The sequence below is a fragment of the Hyperolius riggenbachi genome, chromosome 9 (genome assembly GCF_040937935.1).
Source record: "Hyperolius riggenbachi isolate aHypRig1 chromosome 9, aHypRig1.pri, whole genome shotgun sequence".
Taxonomy (NCBI): Eukaryota; Metazoa; Chordata; class Amphibia; order Anura; family Hyperoliidae; genus Hyperolius; species Hyperolius riggenbachi.
The window spans coordinates 236,818,222-236,844,782 of NC_090654.1; the positions used below are offsets into that span (position 1 = coordinate 236,818,222).

At 43.7% G+C, this 26,561-nt stretch overlaps 1 protein-coding gene across 2 annotated transcripts in view; it reads left to right on the forward strand.

Annotated features, from left to right (window-relative positions):
- The window catches only part of SAV1 (salvador family WW domain containing protein 1), a 46,366-nt gene extending 21,424 nt beyond the window's left edge, over positions 1–24,942 (forward strand). For both annotated transcript variants that reach the window (XM_068254171.1, XM_068254172.1), the window contains 3 exons: positions 4,168–4,438; positions 11,106–11,261; positions 22,431–24,942. In XM_068254171.1, coding sequence (XP_068110272.1) covers positions 4,168–4,438; positions 11,106–11,261; positions 22,431–22,626 — 623 coding nt within the window. In that variant the 3' untranslated portion in view covers positions 22,627–24,942. The remainder of the gene's footprint in view (positions 1–4,167; positions 4,439–11,105; positions 11,262–22,430) is intronic.
- Positions 24,943–26,561: the final 1,619 nt, after the last annotated feature.

Consider the following 26,561-nt stretch of genomic DNA (forward strand, 5'->3'; position numbering starts at 1 on the left):
TAACGTGAAGAGAAAGTGGTTTCAGCTTACTGCACAAGGGTGGCCATACTCATGCATGCGCAGTATGGCTCCCCCCTCCCCAGAGCTCAGGTTTACTTGGGTTGTGCTTTGTGTGAAATATGTGTTTTTAGTTAGCGGAGCTTATGAGAAAAGGCAGCAAACGTGAATGTATTTGGTCTCATCACTGTTATTTAGCTGCTAATAAGCAATACATGGGATATTGCTAAACTGTTTGCTTAGGGATACAAACCATTCCATAACCAAACCTCATAGCATTCCTGAGCATATAGCTATATGTAGGTGCCAGGTGGAGGCATTGAGAGACTTGTCAGCATAAGGTGTGCCATGGAGGCAGGGAATATATATCCCTAAAGGACATCCGAGGTAAAAAAAATAAACTGATGAGAAAAGAAATTGTATCTATCCTCCTCCTAAAAATTAGGTTTTTTTTTTGTTTTGTTTTTTTTAGATATCCCACAGTTTTATTTTATATTTAAATCTAGTTTTTAAATTTTTACTGTCATTGTCTCAGCTCAATGCCACCTTCATTGAAGTATGCCAGAGTCTATGAATGATTGGCCCTTTTTATCTACTGACAGGAAAGTATTTACTGACAGGAACGTATTTTATGGCTGTAATCACTTATCAGTGATGCTATAGTCTGACTCAGTCTGACCCGGTCCCGACCTGGGCAGAAATTGTCACTTGCATACCTGATGTTTAACCCTTTCAGGCAGAAATAGGAAAAAAGGAACACAGCCTAGTTATTTGTGTGCTTGGCACTGTACATGCACATGTCTATCTTATCATGTCACCTCGGTTGTCCTTTTGTCCTGGATAGAGATGGTCAATTATATGTTAATAATTCCATGTGCAGCTTGGAACTCAGTCTAATTTACATCCTTTCGATTTTGCTTGGACCAAGCCCAATCTGCGTACAATTTGCATCCAATTTGCGTGCAAGACATACTTTTCAGCATCATTCTCCAGCTCTGTTCCCTGACAGATTTTTTTGTTTTACATCAGACTCTCCTGAAATCTGATATCCGGCCTAAAGATGGCCATACATCTCTTGACTTGGTGGCCCATCGATAATTATTGAATCTGATGAAAATCTGTGCCACCAAGAAGGATTCCTGATCGACAATGTGTGCCAAAATTGGTTGTATGTATCGATTAGACATGCTGCAAGATGTCGGGCTGTCGTGGTCGCGGCCTTCACGCCAAGTGATATCGGGGTGCGCAATGAAACCCCCGGCGCTGTTCCTCCTAGTGTATAAATGTGCCCCTCCTGTGTGCATTTATACATTACCTGTCCTTTGTCCCTGTCGTGTCGCTCACCGCACAGTGCCCGTCAGTCATTGGAATCCCACGTTCTTCCATTAGCAGTATACGGAACGTGTGACGTCATACACGTGCCACGTGCTATATGCTGATGGCATGTATAGCACAAATGGAATAGCGGTTCCGAAGAGAAGGGCACTGTGGTGGCGACACAGGACAGGTAATGCATTAATGCACACACTGTGGGGGCACAATTATACACTAGGGGGCAGCAGCAAAGCGGTGGACTTTCATGCCGAAATCAATTGGTAATCGGCCTGTGGTGTATGGGCAGCCGACAGATCTCTTTCTAGTCAGATTCAATCAGAGAGAGATTTGTCTCTTGGTCGAATCTGCCCATCATTGCCTGATGTATGGGCACCTTAAAGTAAATTGCAGGCCTCTTGTAGGACAAAGTTACGATTGCCTCTATTTGTCCCACAAAGTTCTCCCAAATCAGCCGCCTTCTGGTTTCATCTGTCCTGTGTACAGAACTTTATGCTCTTCTAGAGTTACATATTACTGCTCCTCTGCAGATCTGTGCAGTGTTCTTTGCCACATCATTAGGCACTGCAGGCAGAGCAGATGAGGCCACTCATCTTATTGCATAGCTCCCAACTTTTTGAGATAAGAAAGAGGGACACTTAAGCCACACCCCTAATCACGCCTCCAACACACCCCTAGTCAGGCATACCATAAAGATTTCATTAAAAAAAATGTTGTTTGATTATTCAAACCACATTCTTCCTTTCTATCCTGGTTCATTTTCCTTCATATTTGATATTAAGAAATATATACATTTAAAGGAGGGGAATAAACACATTTTTCAGTAGTTAAAACACATATATTTACATAGTTCTGTACATGAGCCCGGAAAGAGGGACAGGGGGATTGGGTCCCCAAGGAGAGACTGTCCCTCCAAAACAGGGACAGTGGGAGCTATGATATTAGTACAATAACAATATAAGAATAGGTCAGCTGCTCATAGGTTTGTGAAAAAATATAAAGGTAGCTTTATTGAAAAATTGTGCCTTGCACAAAACAACCAATCAATTTTAAAACATTTAAAATGGCTATCATATGAACATCCACACACTCATTGTGCCCACACTCATTTGCTTGAGCTTTTTAGGCAAAATAAGGAGTTAGTCCCCTTCTGTTTCTGCAGACTGCGTTGTAAAGCACATAAAGGAGCGGTCTCACCTTTAATGCTGTCATCATGCGAAAGCTATGATATTATTGCCTGAATGTCTTATGCTATCTCCCTCATGTACCGACTCGTTTGCAGTGGATTTTCTGTCTCTTTGCTGCATCCAGTGCAACAGCTTGGTGAAGTTTTAGCGTTTGGATCTACTCTTGGTATTTAGACAGAATGACATGTTGTGGGGCACATCTCCTGTCTGCACAGTGCTGCTTCTGAGCAGAAAGAAGGGAGAAACATAATGCTGGCTTCCCTGGAATGTTATGGCAACATTAAAGGGACACTTAAGTCAAACAAAAAAAATGAGTTTTACTCACCTGGGGCTTCCAATAGCCCCCTGCAGCTGTCCGGTACCCTCGCCATCTCCCTCCGATCCTCCTGGCCCCGCCGGCAGCCACTTCCTGTTTCGCTGACAGGAGCTGACAGGCTGGGGACGCGAGTGATTCTTCGCGTTCCTGGCCACAATAGCGCCATCTATGCTGCTATAGCATATATCATATACCATATAGCAGCATAGAGGGTGCTAATGTGTCTGAGAACGCGAAGAATCACTTGCGTCCCCAGCCTATCAGCTCCTGTCACCGAAACAGGAAGTGGCTGCTGGCGGGGCTAGGAGGATCGGAGGGAGACAGCGAGGGTACCAGACAGCTGCAGGGGGCTATTGGAAGCCCCAGGTGAGTAAAACTCATTTTTTTTGTTTGACTTAAAGTGGACCCAAATTAAAAATACAAGATTTCAGAAATAAAATCTATTTTCTAAATTATAATAATAAATAGCAGCCTTTTTTCAGCTGCATGATGACAAATATAAAATATTTTACATTTATTGGAGGAACCCCTCCCTTCCTTTCAAATTGCCGGCATTTTTCCGGCAAACTTGTGGAGTAGATGGTGTCTGGCAATGGAGGAATTGCAAATGGCTGCTCCCAGTATAACCCTAGCTTTGAAAAGAGAAGGGTGAAAAGCATGCACTGAAATGATCATAGGTTTGAAGGAGTGTTTATTTATCTTTATATGTGTCAGAGTGGTGCAACTAAATATTTTTTATAAAAAAAATGTTTGGTTTGGGTCCGCTTTAAGTGTCCCTTTAAGTAGTGCATACTTCAGATACATCTATTATCTGCATGTAGAGGGAACAGAGCTTATCTCAGTATGTGGATTTCTGCTGCATGAGAGCATTCCCGGTGCATTGCTACAACATAAACATTCCCTGCAGGAAACGCTTGTCCCCATATATCCCAGCTGCTCAGAACATACTCCTGCTGGCTGATGAAGCTGTATCTCTGCCTGCAGCATGAAGGTGACATTTATAGAGTCCCTGTAATACAACCTTTATGGTTTTGCTCCAAAAACAACAGAGATGTGCTCATCCTCTGGAGTGAGGTATGAAGGGAACCTTTCAAGCAGGAGATTATTGTGGGAGGGGCTTCCAGCCCTGCATTCCCTTCTGGAAGGGTGAATGAACTCCTCTGGCTGTACTTATGCCTCATCCTGCATTCTTCCAGCTGTTTGTGGCTCTGCTATCATCTTCCCTTCTCCATCCAGCAGCTTCCCAGCTATCCTGTCAGCTTTTGGCTTCTCAGTGTCTGCGTCTCGACATTCCTCCATTGCATGTAAATGTAATAGTCTCTGTTTCCGGGACAGGCATCGGGAGGGTTGCAGCCACCTCGTTAGGAAATCTAACCAATCACAGTTCAGAAGATATGCCTCTGCCTGCTGGATGGTCGGTGGACTGGACTATAAGGGGGCGCAAGTACTACATTGATCACAATACAAACACTACCCATTGGAGCCACCCGCTGGAGAGGGAGGGGCTGCCTCCTGGCTGGGAACGTGTGGAGTCAGCTGAGTTTGGTGTTTACTATGTGGATCATATTAATAAAAGAGCCCAATACAAACACCCGTGTGCTCCCAGGTAAGAAGCCTTTACATCCATCTATATGTGCATTTTCTAGGTATATGGCTATTGAAATGGCAGTTAGGTAGCCCCAAGTGTGAATGTCAGTTGGTATGAGGTCTTGCGGCACTCTGCATGCTCATAATGGCTTGCTGAATTGGAGAATGAGAATCCTCAAAGGGAACCCGAGGTGACAAGGATATGGAGGTTGACATGTTTATTTCCTTTTACACAATACCAGTTGCCTGGCTGTCCTGCTGATGTATTTGGCTGCAGTAATGTCTGAATAACATCATAAACAAGCATGCAGCTAATCTTGTCAGATCTGACAATAATGTCAGAAACACCTGATCTGCTGCATGCTTGTTCAGGGTCTATGGCTGTAAGTATTAGAGGCAGAGGATCAGCGGGATAGCCAGGTAACTGGGGTTGCTTAAAAGGAAAAAAAAAATGTCAGCCTCTACATCCTTCTCACTTCAGTTTTACTTTAAATAATGGCCTGGCTGTAGATAGATCATTTAAGTGTGATAAGTATTGATAAAGTTATTGGCTAATGAACGGGAGGAGTGTGAAATGCAGAAAATTGTTCTGCTTTTTAAGGGGGAGTAACTCAGGGTAGGGAAGTGGTTAAAGGAACATGATTACCAAAAGATTTTAAAATTGAAAATGCGTACCGTAAGTTGTATTGTACGTTTGTATAAGAATAAAATGCACTGTTAATTACTCTGTTGCTGCCACTTACAGTAACTTAATGCCTACTACACAAAATGCAACTGCCCATCACATTGATGATTAAAACGATAATTTCCGATAGGTCTGCAGTGTTCTCCCCAGATTTTTTTTCCAGCCGGGTGGCATGAAAAAGCAGCCGGGTGGGGCGAGATGAAAATGCAGGGCAAATCTGCTTACAGCATAGGAGGAGGTGAGAAGGTGAGCCGATGACAGCCGGGTGGTCACCAAATCTAGCCGGGTGGAGCACCCGGCTAAAAGAGCCTGGGGAGAACACTGGGTCTGATTTCTGATCGGTTTTCTGATCGAGTTGGTATAGAAGTGATTGGAAAGTTGACCAGAAAAACGACCGTAAATCAAATCGGACCTGCCGGAAATGATTGATTCGACCGTCAGTCTGATGGTAAATTGGATGGTGTGTACCAGGCATAACATATTTTTTTGACAGATCTGACAGATTTTATACTAGTCCAATACCCTTATGGTGGATTTTCAAGATTTTCTTTATTTACAAAAGCACTCCCCAGACAGCACTGGTACAGACCAACTGCCAGAATGGAGTGTGCGTGAGGAGGCTGGCCAGCTTCTTTGTAGACGTTCCTTTTTAGGGGGTGCTTTTTGTAAATAATTAAGGCAACACCGAAAATCCCCAATAAGGTGATGGACCAGTCCAAAATCTGTCAGATGTTTACGAACTACTGTAAGTGACAGTATCATAGAAAGGAAAAAAAAAAGTTATTTCTAGTCCATTTTGCTCTGGGACTAGTGATGGCCGTGTCTAGAACTCATGAAGAAGCGTGTGATTTGTTTGATCAGCTGATAGATTTGCAAAGTTCTTATTTGCCATGATCACATCTGTAACTAGTAACTCAGAGACTTCCATATCTATCACCTGATCCATAAGTTCTCCTAGACATGACCATCACTATCTGGAACAAACGTACAACTTGTATCTATGCATTTTAGATTTTACAATTTTTCGCAGTAGTAGTCCTTTAACCACTTCAGCCTTCAGTGTATTTTCACCTTATGCATCTGAGCAATTTTCAGATTTCAGCGCTCCTCCCATTCATTCACCAATAACTTTACTACTACTAATCACAACAAAATGACCTATATCTCGTTTTTTCTCTGCAACCAATTAAGCTTTCTTTGAGTGGTACATTTTGTTAAAAATTATTTTTTCTAAATGCATTTTAACAGGAGTATTAAGAAAAAAAACATTATTTTTGGCCATTATAGTTTAAAAATAATACATGATATTCAACAGAGAAAAAAAAGTGGTCGCGCATCTAACCAAGATGCACCTGACATTACATAGGGCTACCTAGCCTCTTAAAGGCACAACTGTGCTCATTGCAGTAAAACAGGTGCATTAGAATAAAAATAATACATGCTACCATAATTAAAACCCACGTATTTTATTTGCCCATTTGTCCCGGTTATTACACCGTTTAAATTATGTCCCTATCACAATGTATGACGCCACTATTTTATTTGGAAAAAAAGGTGCACTTTTTTAGTTTTGCGTCATCACTATTTACAAGCCCATAATTTAAAAAACACCAGTAACATACCCACTTGACATATATATTAAAAAAAGTTCAGTCCCTGAGATATATATATATATATATATATATATATATATATATATATATATATATATATATATATATATATATATATATATATATATATATATATATATATATATATATATATATATATATATATATATTTATTTAATTTTTTAATTGTATTTTTTTTTATGCAAAAGTTTTTTGGGGATATTTATGAGAGAGTGTGGGAGTAGAGTTAATTTTAAATTGTGTAGGTCCCTTTATTAAAGTAAATGGATGTAGGGGTAATTTTACAATTTGGCCACAAGATGTCCTCACTCATTAGCTTCCTACGCATGCTTTTAGTAGGAGAAACAGGAAGTAGTGAGTGTAAGTGTAATTACAGTTTATACAAATGAGCATAGGCATCTCATTTATGCCATGATCATTGACACAGGGACCTAGAACAATGCATGGTGTGTTCCCATTCATTGATATCTGGGCTAACTGGCAGAGGGAAGAACAAACGCAGGAGCACACCCCTGAGCGGTTGGGCGCACAGTGGGGATCGGAGTGCATACTTCTACAACGTGAGGCTTAGATTAAGTTTTTTAGGGGCAAAGATATACTGTACCAGTAACATTAAGCACGGTAGTTAAGTGAATCTCGTTTAACGACAGTGTCATAAAAGTCTACCTTCCCAGCCCCCTGAAGAAATTATGGCACAGGATGACTGTATCTTATAGCTTTGCTATCCTACCCGATTTACATGTCTGGGAACACGGCCCCCTTCATTACTAACGTTCCATCTGTGGTGTATGATGATGTTACCTCAGATGACACAATTCATTTTAGATGTAGCATGGCAAGATGATGATTTTGCCATTATTTTCTATTAAAGGGGTTCTGTTAGGGGTTTCTGAGGAAAAAAACAGACCCTTACCTTGGGCTCCTATCAGGACCGTGCAGCGGTAATGTCCCACGCCGTCCTCTTCCCATCTGCTGTTCTCCGCCGCCGGCCCCGGTCTAAGCGGCATGGGATCCAACTGCGGCTGCGCTACAGTGGCCGCGCACCCGCTCGCTTCTGCCTGTGTCATCGAAAGCTTACTGCGCAAGCACAGTACAAGGCTCCATTGTACTGCGCCTGCGCAGTAAGCCTCAGATGACGCGAGCGGAGGCACGGCAACGCGCATTATTCGTCTGTGTGACAGACGAATAATAGCCCGGTGCCGGCTGCGGGGAACGGCAGATGGGAGCAGGACGGCGTGGGACATTACCACTGCAGGGGGCTGATAGAAGCCCCAGGTAAGTGGCAGTTTTTCTCCTCAGGAAGCCCCACAGAACCCCTTTAAGAAAGCCTTATTTTGTTTGGCCAATTGTACCACTTCCATGTAGGATAATGGTTGATACACACCATGCCAATTTCCCGTCAGATCGATTATTTACGACAGGTCTGTTCTGATTTCCGTTTTTCTCAGGGCTGTGGAGTCGGTCCAAAAATCCACCGACTCCGAATCCGACTCCTCAGTTTAGGATTCCACCGACTCCGACTCCTCTAATTTGCATATTACAATTTTGATTAAAAGTATGTAACATGAAATTCGTCTCTTAACTGCCAACGCTTAGGAATTTTACAAGACAACTAAAGTGAGAAGGATATGTAGACTACTATATTTATTCCCTTTAGACTAAAACTAGTCCTTGGTAAGAGTACTTGTAAAAGGTACAAACCGGAACAAAGAACATCTATCAGGCCCTAGGCAATGTAAGTGTGGGTACATGTAAGAATGATGTGCAGGTACTCTGCAGGGGAATGAGGAGATTGTAAACAGACAACACCTCTGTGTTCAATGTGCACAGCATTCTCAGTGGATTCCCTGCAGCTCTGTGGGGAGTGCACATGTAGAGTATAGTACTACTGTGTAACAAAGCAAACCTGAGACAGATGAAATTAAAGTTTTATACATACCTGGGGCTTCCTCCAGCCGCCTTCAGGATAATCAGTCCCTCGTTGTCCTCCTCCACCACCTGGATCTTCTGCTATGAGTCCAGGTACTTGAGCCAGTCGGGCGTAGTGCGCATGCACACACTCCGCCGCCAGGTGCATACTACACCTGTGCAGCACTATTGCGCAGGTGCAGAATGTTCCTGGCTGTGGGAGCGGCATGCGGCCGGACAGCGCTGACTGGCTGAATTACCAGGACTCATAGCAGAAGATCCGGGTGGTGGAGGACAGCGAGGGACTGATTAGCCTGAAGGGGGCTGGAGGAAGCCCCAGGTATGTATAAAACTTTACTTTTCATCTGTCTCAGTTACCCTTTAAGTTTGTAGTCACCAAATCAAATTTTAACAACATATCAAATTATTTGATTTCATCAGCAAAGGGAGTGCATACATTTGCATAAGTCAGCATCAATGCAGAATTATTTCCATCTCATTGACCATCTCTATTAGTGACACAGCTACACATCAGGCTTTAGTCTTACAGCATAGATGTTATTTAGTATATATGTTACGGCCAGAACCCGAAGTTTGGCCACTTCTAGTTCTGGCCGGCCACTTCGGGTTCTGGCCGGCCAATGCGCGAAGTAGCCGCTGCGCTGCGGCCAATGTTAGAAATGGAATGATTCCTTTGACATTAATGTATCTTCTGGCCGCAGCGCAGCGGCCAAACGTATAACAACTTAGTTCATTTAATGCAATTCAGCCGGCGGCAATGTAACAATTCAAGCCGCCGGCTTTTTCTCTGCCTCTCTCTCCTCCTCTTATGGGCAGCAGGCGGGGACACGCATCTCCCCGGGAGTCGTTCGTCGCACCAGGAAAGCAGAGCGGGGAGGCTGCAGACATCGCTTCTGCCAGCACCCGCTCTGCAAGAACGGCAGGATTCCCCTGCCGCGACGAACGACTCCGGGGGGGACGCTCGTGTCCCCGCCCGGCTGTCCATAGGAGAGAGGCGGGGGGGGGGGGTGGGGGGGGGAGAAGGAGAGAGAGAGGCAGAGGAGGAGAGAGAGGCAGAGAAAAAGCCGGCGGCTTGAATTGTTACGTTGCCGCCGGCTGAATTGCATTAAATGAACTAAGTTGTTATACGTTTGGCCGCTGCGCTGCGGCCAGAAGATACATTAATGTCAGAGGAATCATTCCATTTCTAACATTGGCCGCAGCGCAGCGGCCACTTCGCGCATTGGCCGGCCAGAACCCGAAGTGGCCGGCCAGAACTAGAAGTGGCCAAACTTCGGGTTCTGGCCGTAACATATATAAAAGATTCCTGTGTGCACATCATATATACAGTCACAATCAGATATGTATATCTGACTTTAAAAATACGGGGACTGCTTTATTGAAGCAGCACAAGTAACTAATTTTGATTGGTTTATTTCATTTTTGTGGACTAAGCACAGCTATTACTGTATATATACATTATTTTTAATGACTATTATCTGAGAAATAGAACATTTTATCATATTTTCTATTTTAATTACAGTTACAAATTCATTAGGAGTCGGAGTCGGTGCATTTTTTCCCGACTCCGACTCCAGGCACCCAAAATTGCCCGACTCCACGACTCCGACTCTCCTACTCCGACTCACCAGCCCTGGTTTTTCTGATCGATTTTCTGATCAGTTCTATATGAAATCAATCAGAAAATTGATCAGAAATCATACTGGACGTGTCAGAAATAATCGATTTGACTCATCTGATGGGAAATTGCATGGTGTGTACCAGGCATAAGGGAGGGTCAACAGATTTTAAAAGCTATGAACAGATAGCGTTCGATTGTTTTTGTATAGGCTGCCTACGCGCGTACCTATTATTCAGCCGCCTGGAGATTTGAGCGCAGGGCAAAGCCGATAATCGGCTCACGTGGCGGCATTAATTACTATTCCCCCTCCAGGTCACCATGGATAGTGGGGAAAGATGTAATTCCGCCGCCAGCTAAAACAGTGGTTTGATGGCACCCAAATTACTTACCGAGTGCCGCTGTAACTGTAATTCCTATTATGGCCTATGGTGGCGCCAGCTGTTTTTGCAGCGGTCGGCTTATGCTGTGTCTGTTGAACAACCAGCAATTATAGTTGCCTGCAATAAAGATGTTGACAGACAGCTGATTTGCTAAGAGGTAGGCACTGTGTTTGGTGGCAGCCTGGATTTCTAAAAATCATCACCTTGCCAAGCAGAGCAGTTGTTGACTAGGTTGCTGAATTTATCAATGAATAATGGAGACTGCTTGTACAGACAGTCTGACCGTATAGTTCATGTACATGTATAACCACTGTCAGGAGTTATATCAGTCTGTAAAATGTTCATGTTTATGTTGTGAAGGAATACATAACATTGGTAGTATTTCATTTAACCTTGTACAAGCTCCTCGCTAAATCGTTCTTCCTTTTTTCCTGCAGTGTTCCCCGCTATGACCAGCCCCCTCCTCTTCCTCCTCCTGTCACTTACCAACCTCGGCAAGTGGATAGAAGCCAGCCGCTCCTGGTGCCTGCCAATCCTTACCATACAGCTGAGATCCCAGACTGGCTGCAGGTGTACGCCAGGGCCCCTGTCAAGTGAGTCTGCATTTGCTACGTCATAGAAACATTCAGTTAACGGTAATAGAACTCTGTAAACCAAAACAACCAATCAGAATTCACTCTGCTGATGTAAATGATGAATGTGTGATTTGGAATGTTAGAGTGAATGCTATTCAGCCTATAAGTTCCCAGTATGATGACATCACATAGGTTGATGGGCAGTTAGCTCTCAGTTCATATGAGGTGCAGCGGTGCTTGAAGGGGACTATCCTAAAACAGGATACTTGGTCCCCCACATAAATTGGCTTTAAACTGCAATGGGAACATAAGACAATGACTGAGGAAGGTAGGGATTAGATTGGGAGCTCCGAGGGACACTGCTCCTTGCATAAAGTAATTGGACCATTTTTCTGATTAAAAACATAGATTTGATTATTTTAAGTGATTTACTAGTATATTTGCCATTATGTAACCTGCAGAGTTCTCAAAACATCTCTCTGGGAATGTCTGGAGTTCTCCTAAATGCTCCAGAGTCACCACCACTCCTCTATCTTTTGCTTCCATATACAGTATTGATTTCTAGATTGCATAGAAGTGAATTTTATTTGCCGCTGGAGTGGCGCTCCCCCCAGAGCTCAGGATTGTGTGTACCTCTGCTTTATGCAGAGGTCGTGCCCCCTGTAGAGTATGATTGGGCAGTGTGTACGTCTGCTGTATGTAGAGGGTGTGCCACAGCCCCCTGTAGATTATGATTAGGCAGTGTGTACTTCTGCTGTATGCAGAGGTCGTGCCCCCTGTAGATTATGATTGGGCAGTGTGTACTTCTGCTGTATGCAGAGGGTGTGCTCCCTGTAGATTATGATTGGGAAGTGTGTACTTCTGCTGTATGCAGAGGTCGTGCCCCCTGTAGAGTATGATTGGGCAGTGTGTACGTCTGCTGTATGTAGAGGGTGTGCCACAGCCCCCAGTAGAGTATGATTAGGCAGTGTGTACATTCTGCTGTATGCAGAGGTCGTGCCCCCTGTAGAGTATGATTGGAAAGTGTGTACTTCTGTATGCAGAGGTCATGCCCCCTGTAGATTGGGCAGTGTGTACGTCTGCTGTATGCAGAGGGTATGCACCCTGTAGAGTATGATTGGGCAGTGTGTACTTCTGCTGTATGCAGAGGTCGTGCCCCCTGTAGAGTATGATTGGAAAGTGTGTACTTCTGTATGCAGAGGTCATGCCCCCTGTAGATTGGGCAGTGTGTACGTCTGCTGTATGCAGAGGGTATGCACCCTGTAGATTATGATTGGGCAGTGTGTACTTCTGCTGTATGCAGAGGTCGTGCCCCCTGTAGAGTATGATTGGGCAGTGTGTACGTCTGCTGTATGCAGAGGGTGTGCCACAGCCCCCTGTAGAGTATGATTAGGCAGTGTGTACATTCTGCTGTATGCAGAGGTTGTGCCTGCTGTAGAGTATGATTGGGCAGTGTGTACTTCTGCTGTATGCAGAGGTCGTGCCCCCTGTAGAGTATGATTGGAAAGTGTGTACTTCTGTATGCAGAGGTCATGCCCCCTGTAGATTGGGCAGTGTGTACTTCTGCTGTATGCAGAGGTCGTGCCCCCTGTAGAGTATGATTGGGCAGTGTGTACTTCTGCTGTATGCAGAGGGTGTGCCCCCTGTAGATTATGATTGTGCAGTGTGTACTTCTGCTGTATGCAGAGGTCATGCCCCCTGTAGATTGGTCAGTGTGTACTTCTGCTGTATGCAGAGGTCGCGCCCCCTGTAGATTATGATTGGGCAGTGTGTACTTCTGCTGTATGCAAAGGTCGTGCCCCCTGTAGATTGGGCAGTGTGTACGTCTGCTGTATGCAGAGGGTATGCACCCTGTAGATTATGATTGGGCAGTGTGTACTTCTGCTGTATGCAAAGGTCGTGCCCCCTGTAGATTGGGCAGTGTGTACTTCTGCTGTATGCAGAGGTCGTGCCCCCTGTAGAGTATGATTGGGCAGTGTGTACTTCTGCTGTATGCAGAGGGTGTGCCCCCTGTAGAGTATGATTGTGCAGTGTGTACTTCTGCTGTATGCAGAGGTCATGCCCCCTGTAGATTGGTCAGTGTGTACTTCTGCTGTATGCAGAGGTCGCGCCCCCTGTAGATTATGATTGGGCAGTGTGTACTTCTGCTGTATGCAAAGGTCGTGCCCCCTGTAGATTGGGCAGTGTGTACTTCTGCTGTATGCAGAGGTCGTGCCCCCTGTAGAGTATGATTGGGCAGTGTGTACGTCTGCTGTATGCAGAGAGTGTGCCACAGCCCCCCTGTAGAGTATGATTAGGCAGTGTGTACTTCTGCTGTATGCAGAGGTTGTGCCCCCTGTAGATTGGGCAGTGTGTACTTCTGCTGTATGCAGAGGTCGTGCCCCCTGTAGATTATGATTAGGCAGTGTGTACGTCTGCTGTATGCAGAGGTCGTGCCCCCTGTAGATTGGGCAGTGTGTACTTCTGCTGTATGCAGAGGGTGTGCCTCCTGTAGATTAAGATTGGGCAGTGTGTACTTCTGCTGTATGCAGAGGTCATGCCCCCTGTAGAGTATGATTAGGCAGTGTGTACTTCTGTTGTATGCAGAGGTCATGCCCCCTGTAGAGTGTGATTGGGCAGTGTGTACTTCTGCTGTATGCAGAGGTCGTGCCGCTTGTAGAGTATGATTAGGCAGTGTGTACAGTCTGAAGATGGGCTATGGGAGCTAGGACTTGTGAAATGAGTGCACAGCCCTAGACTCAGCAGGGCAGCCTGCTCCAGCAGAAAATGGGACCAGGGCAAATAATTGAGGGGACCTATTGAGGTAGGTAAGACAGAAGGTTCAGATGGGCTTTATCCTATGCTGACCTAATAGAGCCCTGACATTTAGCATGTTTATGAGAATGATTGCGTTCTGTAAAACTGATATCTTCTTGGCCGGATTCACACTGGCATGGATGGAAAACTGATCTGTGTAGAAACTGATGTGTGGCGCAGATCAGTTTATAAAGGGTATTCGTTTTCCATCCGTGACCCTCCATTCCATCAATGCAACGCATCCGTCGGTTCAGAAGAATCGCAGCAGACCCAAACATGCAGTCCATTCACCAGAACGTGATGAATGGATCCTTTCGAACGGACCAATGTATGTGGATCTATTGGTTAACAGTGAATCCGTTCTCTACCGTTCCGGTCCGCTAAACCTTTTGTTTTTTGGACCAACGTCAACCGGGCCTAACGCCAAAGTGTTTCACTCCCCCAGGATTGAACTGAGACGTTTAATGCACAGCAGACCGCCCTGCTTAACACTTTATTTTCAGGATTCCTTCCAATAACAAATCCTCCCACCAGTTCCACACCCCTGACCTCTCGCCAGCTCGTGACTCAGCCTGTGTTTGTAGTTACACAGATGCTTTAGTTTTCAGATAAAGTTGTTCTCCTCCCATATTTCTGACAGTGCAACGTAAATCTGCCTTATTTTATTAAGCTCGGTCATAGTTGCATGATGTCAGCTTTGCTGATAAAATTCCTCTGCTCTTTATCACTGACGTTTTGGCAGCTTGTTGTACACAGCCCCCTGCAGTAGTTTCTTAGTACATTTTCTTTAGCACAAGCATACATGCCACACTTTGCTAGTCCGGAATGGCGACCATCTCCTGCAGAAAAGCAGGGCTGTGGAGCCGGAGTCGGGCAATTTTGGGTGCCTGGAGTCGGAGTCGGGAAAAAATGCACCGACTCCGACTCCTAATGAATTTGTAACTGTAATTAAAATAGAAAATATGATAAAATGTTCTATTTCTCAGATAATAGTCATTAAAAATAATGTATATATACAGTAATAGCTGTGCTTTGTCCACAAAAATGAAATAAACCAATCAAAATTAGTTACTTGTGCTGCTTCAATAAAGCAGTCCCCGTATTTTTAAGGTCAGATATACATATCTGATTGTGACTGTATATATGATGTGTACACAGGAATCTCTTATATATACTAAATAACATCTATGCTGTAAGAATAAAGCCTGATGTGTAGCCATGTCAATAATAGAGATGGTCAATGAGATGGAAATTATTCCGCATTGATGCTGATTTATGCAAATGTATGCACTCCCTTTGCTGATGAAATCAAATAATTTGATATGTTATTAAAATTTGGTTTGGTGACTACAAATTAAAGGGTAACTGAGACGGATGAAAAGTAAAGTTTTATACATACCTGGGGCTTCCTCCAGCCCCCTTCAGGCTAATCAGTCCCTCGCTGTCCTCCACCACCCGGATCTTCTGCTATGAGTCCTGGAAATTTAGCCAGTCAGCGCAGTCCGGCCGCATGCCGCTCCCACAGCCAGGAACATTCTGCACCTGCGCAATAGTGCTGCACAGGTGTAGTATGCTCCTGGCGGCGGAGTGTGTGCATGCGCACTACGCCTGACTGGCTCAAGTACCTGGACTCCTAGCAGAAGATCCAGGTGGTGGAGGAGGACAACGAGGGACTGATTATCCTGAAGGCGGCTGGAGGAAGCCCCAGGTATGTATAAAACTTTAATTTCATCTGTCTCAGGTTTACTTTGTTACACAGTAGTACTATACTCTACATATGCACTCCCCACAGAGCTGCAGGGAATCCACTGAGAATGCTGTGCACATTGAACACAGAGGTGTTGTCTGTTTACAATCTCCTCATTCCCCTGCAGAGTACCTGCACATCATTCTTACATGTACCCACAGTTACATTGCCTAGGGCCTGATAGATGTTCTTTGTTCCGGTTTGTACCTTTTACAAGTACTCTTACCAAGGACTAGTTTTAGTCCAAAGGGAATAAATATAGTAGTCTACATATCCTTCTCACTTCAGTTGTCTTGTAAAATTCCTAAGCGTTGGCAGTTAAGAGACGAATTTCATGTTACATATTTTTAATCAACAAAATTGTAATATGCAAATTAGAGGAGTCGGAGTCGTGGAGTCGGTGGAATCCTAAACTGAGGAGTCGGAGTCGGTGGATTTTTGGACCGACTCCACAGCCCTGCAGAAAAGTTCATTTTTTTTTATCAGACTGACTGATCTTTCATGGGTGATCAGGTCGGATGTAGCGATGGTCAGTGAGATGCAAATAATTTCAGTTTGCATGCCAATTAAAATCGTCAGAAAGTGAATGCTCTGTGTGATTTGCCTTCTTAAAACAGAAGGAAACCTGCAGTAATTCAGCTATAAGTGAACATTTCTGGTTACCCACAATGCACTACTATTGAATATGCAAATTATCTCTTTATGCCCCTGTAGCCAGGCTTGCATCCAGAACCGCTGGTGTCTAGCAAGTCTAGCTTTACATTTTACACAGCCACATCAACCTCATAAAGCCATAGGCTTGCTATACACCAGCGGTTCTGGATGGTAGCCTGGCTACAGGGGCATAAAGAGATAATTTGCCTTTTCAATAGTGGTGCATTGTGGGTAGCCACAAATGTTTACTTATAGCTGAATTATTGTTTTAAGAACGCAAATCGCACCAAGAATAGCTTTTTTTAGTAGTGGGGTTTTTCGGTCTCTTTTAGCCCCCTATACTTTCCTGGTGGTTTGGGTCACCCTGTTCTGCTTGGTTACTCAGGAAGTGAATGTGATCGATGTAGTTCAAACTTGCATAATTTGTCTGCATCTTATTAACAATATCTCGCAGCGTATGATCCTTTTCAACCATACATCATGAAGGATACATCACCTTGTGAACAGCCATTCACTGCTGCATTGACACTATCGGCCAGAGCTTGTTGGCTGAAACTGACCAGCACACTCCGGTGTGGTGCTAAATTTCAAAATGTACCATTATGCTGGCCATACACTATTCCATTTGTAGTCAATCATAGAATTATAAAAGACCGAAGAATTATAATTATAAATAGATTATTATTATAAAAGACAGAGTTCAGAAATATAACGTCTTAAGCAGAGCGTGATGCCTCATCTGGGTGTTTACAGGCATTCTGATCTTGGATCTCCTTCCCCTCAGGCACAGATACTCTGCTAGTTAACAAATTCTTCTAGAATGGCTCAAACACATTGGTCCAATTAGTAGACTCCTTTTCATCTAGAACAGCTGGCCTGGACATAATTTGTATTGCTGTAATTGTGAAACCTTCTACAGGTACCAAATCCCTAAATCGTTATATGGTACCCCTTAATGCATGATGTGCAGGAAAACAAGCTCTCAGCTAGTTCTGATATGAGTTTGGTTTTTGCTTTTGAATGAATAATGTGGCAATGAAGGTCGAATATGCCATAGTTTCACTATCTTTTGGAAGAAAGCTGTGCTTCATGTAGGCTACTAAGCAGAGAGATCTTCCAGTGCGATGTTTAACATGTTCCTAAATTCTGAATGTCTCTTTTTTTTTTTTTTAACTAAACCTGGGAGATAAAGTGAAAAATGTAGATACTTGCCTCAGGAGAGGGAAGCCGCTGGATCCTACAGAGGCTTCCCTCATCTCCCTCTCTTCCAGCACTGGAACCTATGATTTACCACGGAGAGCTGCACTGCACAGGCGCAGATAGCTTGTGCTATTCATTGGCTCCTGACCCTGTGATCACTGTAAGCCAATCACATTAGAGCAGCGTAACATCGTGATTAGTGTGGCGTGACGTCAGTAGAGCCTGTTTTTTGTACCAGCGGTATCTTTTCCTTAAGGGGCCCAGAGGCTGCTGGTACTCAAGTGGTTAAAGCAATTCAGAAGTCACACAAAACCCCAAAAGGATACAGGTTTACCTCGCTAGTTTGAAGTCTCTGGATGGTCCGGATTCTTCCTGGATCCCTCTGCCCACCATTCCAACGTTGGGTCCCTCTAAACATCTGAGCCAGCAGGTTGAATATGCTGCTTCTGCCTGGAAGTGCGTCCATAGGCGAGCACATCTACACTGGGCATGTGCGAGTACAGCATGCCCACCAGAAGAACAAATCGCTTGTACTCGGGGGAAAAAAGATGTGCACGAGTGGCTTCACTCTACTGGGCATGCACAGACCATACTCGCACATGCCCAGTGTGGATGTGCTCGCCCAAGACCGCACTCCAAGATAGAAGATAAGGATCCAGACTATCCAGAAGCTTCTCACTACTGAGGTAAGTATCTACATTTTTTGTGACTTAAGGAGTGCTTTAAAACAGGTTTTTATATGTTCTACTCTGAAGCCCGATGAGCTTCCATACTTTTAGTTTGTGAAGTCCTGTTCCTCATGTTCCCACTTCCTGCCTGTAGAATTGCTGCAAATTTTTTTTTGAGGAATGGAACGTAACTGAGAAAAAGTAAAGGTATGTAGCTAAGTATGCTGCCAAGGAGAAAATACAAAGACATCTTCCAGGACATTCAGGTACATTTGAATGTGTCACAGTATACTTGTCCGGTACTAAGACTGCTCACTAGACAGCTTTACTGAGGGATGATACCCACAGGCAGTAAATGTGTCATTTTTGGCGGCCCATTAAAGTGCAGTTTAAAAGCGATCTACTGCTGTTCCATTCAAATGAATGTAAGCATTTAGAAACAACGGAGACAACAGTTGGTGTTTATGTAAACGTAGCGGTAGATCCCCTTGTATCAACTCATGTTGGATGCTACATGTAGCCGTCCAGCGTCTGCTGCATTTGTGTGCTTCTCTGTCCCCACATAGGGCTTCAAATGCAAACCTACTTGGAAACGCCGGTAATTAAGGTCAGAAGCTTAGTAACGGAGATTAACTAAAAAAACATAGGAGCCAGAGCTTTCTGTCATGCTGCCCCTACCCTGTGGAATGCCTTGCCAAACTTAATCAAGGCAGCTCCAACCCTAGAAACGTTTAAACCAAAACTGGGTCCAGTGCTCTTCAATTTATTTATTAATGACCTAGTAGATGCAGTAGTGAGCAATGTTGCTATTTTTGCAGATGATACAAAATTGTGCAGAATCATCAACTCTCAGGAAGATAGTGTCATATTGCAACAGGATCTGGATAGGATGGCTATATGGGCACATACATGGCAGATGAAATTCAATGTTGACAAATGTAAAGTCATGCATTTTGGACGTACTAATGGACTAGCACCATACAAAATAAATGGGATACAGTTGGGGACATCAAACTTGGAGAAGGACTTAGGAGTACTCATCGACAACAAGTTAAATAATCATACTCAATGCCAAGCCGCTGCAGCTAAAGCTAACAAATTTTTGGGATGCATTAAAAGGGAAATAAAAACTTGAGATGCTAGCATAATATTGCCCCTGTTTAACTCTCTAGTAAGGCCACATCTGGAATATGGAATTCAGTTCTGGGCACCACATTACAAAAAAGATATTGCAGTTTTAGAGCAGGTGCAGAGACGAGCAACAAAATTGATACGTGGGATGGAAGGTCTCGCTTACCAAGAAAGGTTAGATAAACTGGGTTTATTTAGTCTTGAGAAAAGACGCCTTAGAGGGGATCTAATTAACATGTATAAATACATCAGAGGGCAATCTAATAGCTTGGCGGATGAGCTTTTTGTCCCTAGGCCTTCTCAAAGGACTAGAGAACATGATCTGCGCATGGAGGAAAAACGTTTTAGCCATTTATTTAGGAAAGGGTTCTTTACAGTTAGAGTGATTAAGATGTGGAATGCATTGCCACAGGAAGTCGTTATGGCAAACTCTATACCTGCATTTAAAGGGGGCTTAGATGCTTTCCTTGCACTGAAAGACATCCATGGCTACAATTACTAGGTAATGCCTAATGATGTTGATCCAGGGATTTTATCTGATTGCCATCTGGAGTCGGGAAGGAATTTTTCCCTTTTGGGGCTAATTGGACCATGCCTTGTAAGAGTTTTTTCGCCTTCCTCTGGATCAACAGGGATATGTGAGGGAGCAGGCTGGTGTTGTACTTTGTACTGGTTGAACTCGATGGACGTATGTCTTTTTTCAACCAAAATAACTATAACTATGAAAAGCCACCTGTTTAGTCTGGCATTTATGATCATATACCGTAACTTTTTAACCTGTAACACATCACTATGTACTGATCTGAGACAAGCTTATGTGATTTGGGTCCTACAGGAGAAAAGCCCTTTACAAATGTTTATTGTTGTTTAGCCCTGGCTATACGAGCCAGCTGTCCTGCAGAAGCCTGTGTGAACCAGCCCTTACTCCGCAGAAATGGGTGCTGTTGCTCACTGGTCTTTACTGAACCACAGGATGTGCTCATATTCTTATGAGAATCCAGCTGTGGAGTTGAGTGTTCAGTTGTGTTTGCTGAGACTCCTCTGCACTCAGCCAGCCCCAGGGTGTAATTACAGGAAATGCACTGAAGTGTTTATCTTTCTGGAGGGGGGGGGGGGGGGGGGGGATGAATTCTCGGTAAGTAGCAGAAGGAATTGCCCCAGGCCTTTTTCATGAAAGAGAACAAGCAGTTTATCTGTGCAGAAAGAACAGGCTTCTGTTTGTGCAAATAAATATAGTTTTTAGTGAGGACGTGTGCAATTAGTAAGGGGTCCTAAAGCTTTCTTACTGAAACACTGCAAGTGACTGGCTACAGTGGTGTATCTTTCTGGTGCAATAAAATGCACATAACAACTAGAGTGTCTATCGAGGCCAGAGAGAGAACAAGATGTACCCTCCCTTCTCCCACCATCGCACAACAGACATACTCAGTGATGATTATACAGTGACGTTTCAAAGTTCATAAAGCATTTAAAGCGGACTTGAACTCAGAATGTCCTCTCTGCTCTAAAAGAACAGCATAATAACCTTTAAAAATCTCTCTATCTATCTATCTATCTATCTATCTATCTATCTATCTATCTATCTATCTATCTATCTATCTATCTATCTATCTATCTATCTATCTATCTATCTATCTATATATATATATATATATATATATATATATATATATATATATATAATCTCTCTATATATCTATATATCCTAAAATAAATCTGCACTGTTTTTACTTCCTGATTCATGTGCTTTCAAATGAGCTTTTCTGCCATGGCAGTCATGTGACACAGGATTAAATTACAACTAGTGATTAGACACAAATGGTGGGGAATGAAACAGACTAAACTCTCTAAATACATACAGTGTGCATTTCTCTCTGTTTTCCTTCTGTCCTGTGCAAGAGTTCAGGTCCACTTTAAAATGTTCTATATTTTTATAACCGCTGAGGCTGGTAGATCGATGGCCTATATTGTTATACTTCATCGAACAGAGCAAAGCTGTGGTTCAATACATTTTCAATAGATTTCATGCTGAAATCTTTACTATGTGGGAAGATTTAAAGGAAATCTGTAATGAATAAAAACAGGCCCTGGAGGCGTCCTTCCCTCAGGATCCTAATGAGACTTCCCTCATAGCCCCCTAACACCATGTGTGGCAATATTTACAAACTGTGCCCCTGCGCAGCTGCAGTATCAGCTTTCTGCTCGGGCAGAAATAGTAGAGCCCGATCGGGTCTGCTCTACTGCACAGGCGACTGGCGTCTGCCCAGTGGAGCGGGCCCAATCAGGCTCGGCTGTTTCCGCCTGAGCCGGTTGGAGAGCTGATACCGCACGAGCGCAGATTGTAGATATTGCCGTGCACATCTTGTCGGGGAATTTTGGTTGGAGCTAGCGCTGGATCCCTGAGGCTCAAGAGGATGGGGAAAGTCTCATTAGGATCCTGAGGCTTCCCCCCTCCTGAGGTAAGGACCCCACAGTGGCACTTTTTCTTTTCTTACAGATCCACTTTAATCCTTCCCCGATCAGATTCAAATCAGAGAGGGATCAATCTGTTTGCCACAATGTTTTGGTGTGTATGAATAAACAGCAGTGTGAGGAACTGAAGGCTACCTGGATTCTGCCAGCAACACTTGTTTTAACTTTTAAAACGTCCACAATTTGGTGAGTCAACCTGTGCATAACTTTTTAAGGACTAAAAAATAATGAGTGCATTTATAAATGTTTTTCCTGCTGAATACCCGATAAAATGACACTTCATGGTGGACTCTAACTGTAAGACGTGTCAAAGATGCTTCATTTTAAGTACACAAATACTTTTAAACATTAGGTATTATTTCTGCATTGTATCTGTCAGTTTACTAGCTGTAGTTTAAACTGTCCAGATAATCAATGTTTATTGCCCTTATTATATCCTCTTGGCTGCAGTCATATGAGCTTCCTCTGCATTACACAATCCTTCTAAAAACAACTAAACATTTTTCTTTCCGCTCTCAGATACGACCACATCTTGAAATGGGAACTCTTCCAACTGGCAGATCTGGACACATACCAGGGGATGCTAAAGCTGCTTTTTATGAAGGAACTGGAGAGGATAGTTAAACTGTATGAAGCCTACAGACAGGCACTGATCTCAGAGGTGGAGATGAGGAAACAGAGACAGCAGTGGTACGCTCAGCACAAGAACTTCTGAAACACTCGTCCCCATTTCCTCCTCTGGACTGGAAGGTCATCCTTATGTCACCGATGGACCGTTGTGCCTTAATGGTCAATTCCAGCATTGCCTGTGCTTTTCAACACTACGTTTTCATAAAGGGAATTTCACAGAGATTATGAGTATCGGGGCAAACGCCAAAGGAAGCACCTGTGTTTAACAGATGATGCTGCTGCTAGTTATACTACAGTAAACACCTGATCTGTTGACTCCCTGAGACTGGCTAAAGCGTACTTTACAAAACCCGGAAGTCCAGCCTTGGGGGTGGCATCTGTACTAATGCAGTCAGTTGTTTGTGAACTTAACCTGCTTTCTTGAAAGTAGCCACTATTAAGAGCCTCACTTGAGGTCATGTATGTGTTCCTTAGAAGAATGCCAATTCCATTTCTTACAAATCCAGGGGATTATTTATCTAGGAAAGTGCATAGCAAACTGCAGCTAAAGTAATGCAGTTAGAGCATCCAATCAAGATTCATCTGTGAACTAAAAGTAAGATTTTGATTGGCTACTCTGGGCAAAGGTGCCTCTTTTGTTCCAGTTTCCTATGCCCGTGCCGTGATAATTCTGTCTCTGTGTGGTGACTAGAGGTGCAGTGTGTACACACGCATAAGTTCTGTCGCATTTTAGGGATTTAAACTGAATCCCTTAGGCAACAGTTTGAGGCCAAGTTCTGTACAGAGGTGTTCTGTTGCTATGGAGGGAGGAGGGATGGTGCACAACAGAGCGGGAGGGGCAAGGCGGAAACCAATGGCCTCGGCCAAGACGGTTCGGCAATCCAAATCTGTTACAATGCATCAGGGCTGCCATAAATGCTACATTTGGCCAAGAACCATCTAGTGTGTGCTCACAAGAAACTAATCTATCAAGAAATGTGAAAAGAAAAGCAGAGCAAAAGCAAAGCTGATGCCCGGAGCAACCAAACATAATCTATGCTCCATGTGACACCTGAAACACTATTAGTTGCTCTGGGCAACTGCTGCACCTGAGGTACAAATTTCTTTGCTGCTGTTTTGATAAGTCAACCCGGCGTAGTCATTGGAAGACTCCAATCGTTACATACTATACACCCAGCAGACATGGCTCCCTGAGCTTTTCTCCTTACTTTTCTGGTTAGGAGAGGATCAGGGAAGATGTCAGCCAGACCCCTGAACACTTACTGTACCAGGCCCAAGGCATCTGCCTGGGTTGCTTTGTGGATTGCCCAGTTTAGACTGCAGCATTTGTATGGAAAGGTAAACCATGGCTCTGAGGAGGTGTTTACAGAGCCATGGATTTAGCAATGCCTTGCAGTTTTTATTTGTCATATCTGTAATATCCAACCAATCTTGTCAAAGATCTGGAATAGGCAATAGTTGCTTGATTCTGAAAGAGGTTCAGTAAGGGCTGTTGCACACCAAGAGCGGTTCTAAGCGTTTTTTAAAAACTCTTGCGGGTTGAAAACCGTTTGGCTAATGTTTTCAATGGGCTGGTTCACACCAGAGCGGTTTGTTTTTTCCTCAAACGCAAACTCAGGTCCTGCAGCATTTTTGCGGATTTCTGCGTTTCTGCCTCAGTGTAAAGTATAGGAAAGTGGAAAATCGCTCTGAAAAGCGTTAGATCAGAGCGATTTTCCAAGCGTTTTTGTTACAGAAGCTGTTCAGTTACAGCTTTACTGTAACAAAGTATAAAAAATGGTACACCTAAAAAACACTAGGCATGTTTAGAAAATCGCTCCAAACATGCCTAGAATCGCTCTAAAAAAAACCCCTAGCGTTTGTGGATACGCTAGCGGTTTTTGGTTTGCACTGGCCCTTAGATGGTTGCCTAACCGTTCATATGTTAAAGCCAGTCATACAAAATGGCTACCAATGTTTTTTTTTGTTTTGTTTTTTCATACATTGGGGAGTAAAATCTTCACTCATGGAACTGGACATGAAGATGATGCAGGTTATAAAGTATATGGGTAATAAAGTGAATGCAGCATACATCGCCTCTCCCACTACTCCAAGCCATTGTCAGTGCATACAATGTGTATGCAGTTATAACCAAAAACCCAGGTTTGTAGAACTCTAGCTCTCTCCAAGCACTAGCTGTGTCATATTTATTATAGAAAACCAGCAATCTCTTGACTGAAACATGGTATACTTTAATGCAATAATTACTATGCAGGAATTTTGATAGGAGAAGAGTACGAAGTATTGGACAACAACAAAATAAGAGAGTTTTGCTTTATTTTTCTATCTACACCTATCTTTTCTTCGTGAAAATCGTATAACAATGTAAAAACAACTAAAATAAAACCGCTTGTTTTTAGTACATCCATTGATGATTGTTTTTATAATTTGGCTTTGTGTGTATTCTTTCTTTTCCTTTGTTTTTGGGCCTTGTATTTACTCCAGGAAAACAAGAATGTTTTTAAATGAGACAATTGGAATACAAGAGTCCAGATAAACATTAATCTTATGCTGGGTACACACGTTGCGATTTCTTGCTCGATCCGCGGGATTGATTGGATCGATTCGACTATTTCCAACATGATCAATCGGGTTTCGATGGCTACAGCCGTCGATTTTGCATATTTAATATGCAAAATCTACGGCTGTATCCATCGAAACCCGATCGAACATGTTGGAAATAATCGAATCGATCCCACGGATCAAGCGGAAAATCGCAACGTGTGTACCCAGCATTAGTCTTGTGCAGAAACTAATGGATAAATAGATACAATCTCCTACAAACAAAGCAGTATAAACAAACTGCTTTTATATTGACTGTTAAAGTGAACCTAAAGTCTAAAAAAAAAAAATGAGATGAACTCACCTGGGGCTTCCCTCAGCTCCCAGCAGACGATCGGTGCCCTCGCAGCTCCGCTCCGATGCCTCTGCACCCGCCGGCGACGACTTCCGGTTTCGCCGTCACCGGCCGACAGGCATGGGAACGCGAGTGATTGTTCGCGTTCCCAGCCTGTATATCGCCCCCTATGCTGCTATTGCGGCCTCCTGCCGGCCTTTTTTTTTTTAGACTTTAGGTTATCTTTAACTGTTTTCACAGACAGGCTGAGGTGCCTGGGGTACAGCAAGGATTTATGCCACCTGCTTTTAGCACACCTGATGCGATCGCACGCACCCGAGAGGGTAGATTAAGCTGTTATATGACAGCTGACATCTCCCCTCACTGATCAGGAGCCATGGCATTGGTTCCTGATCACATGATCACTACAATCGCCGGCCATTTGTAATGCTCACTATGAGCGGCAGTAGAAGGGGAGGAAGAGGACCGCGACTCTCCTGATGTTTCTCTGGAGATCATTGCTCTCCTTCGCACTGCCTGGCATCCCTGATCGGTCTGACTCTGTTGGGTCCTGGCTTGATGGCGCTACCAAGCCGGGACCCGGAACCTCCCGGCTTGATGACGTCATCAAGCTGGGACCCGGAAATTAGCAGCAGTGCGAGCAGGGATGCTGGGCAGAGCGGAAGGAGCTAGAGCTGCTCATTGCTGGGGCTTGGGAGGTAATGGCTGCTAGCTATAAAGGAGACACCTATTTATACGGGGGACACCCATACCTAGCTATCTATATTGGGGATACCTCTGCCTGGCTATCTAAACCCTGCCCATAGACTTTATACCAATACAAGGATATGTATATCAAAAATATTGAAGAAACTTGAAGAATGTATATGCTAAAGTACAAAAAGTCTTTATTGAAAACACTTGTGTAAAAATGTTCATAAAAGGTATTCTTCAGGAAACAATTTCCATAGCCAAGAATGGGGAACCGTACAGCAGTGATTAACATCAAGATTAGTGCAGTTGTAAATATTGAGGCGACAACTTCGACTTGTTTCGGGATAGACCCTTCATCAGGCCTCCACATATAAAGACAAATCTGTATAGTTAATACATGTTCTGGGAACCGCATTTTAAGAAATGAGATA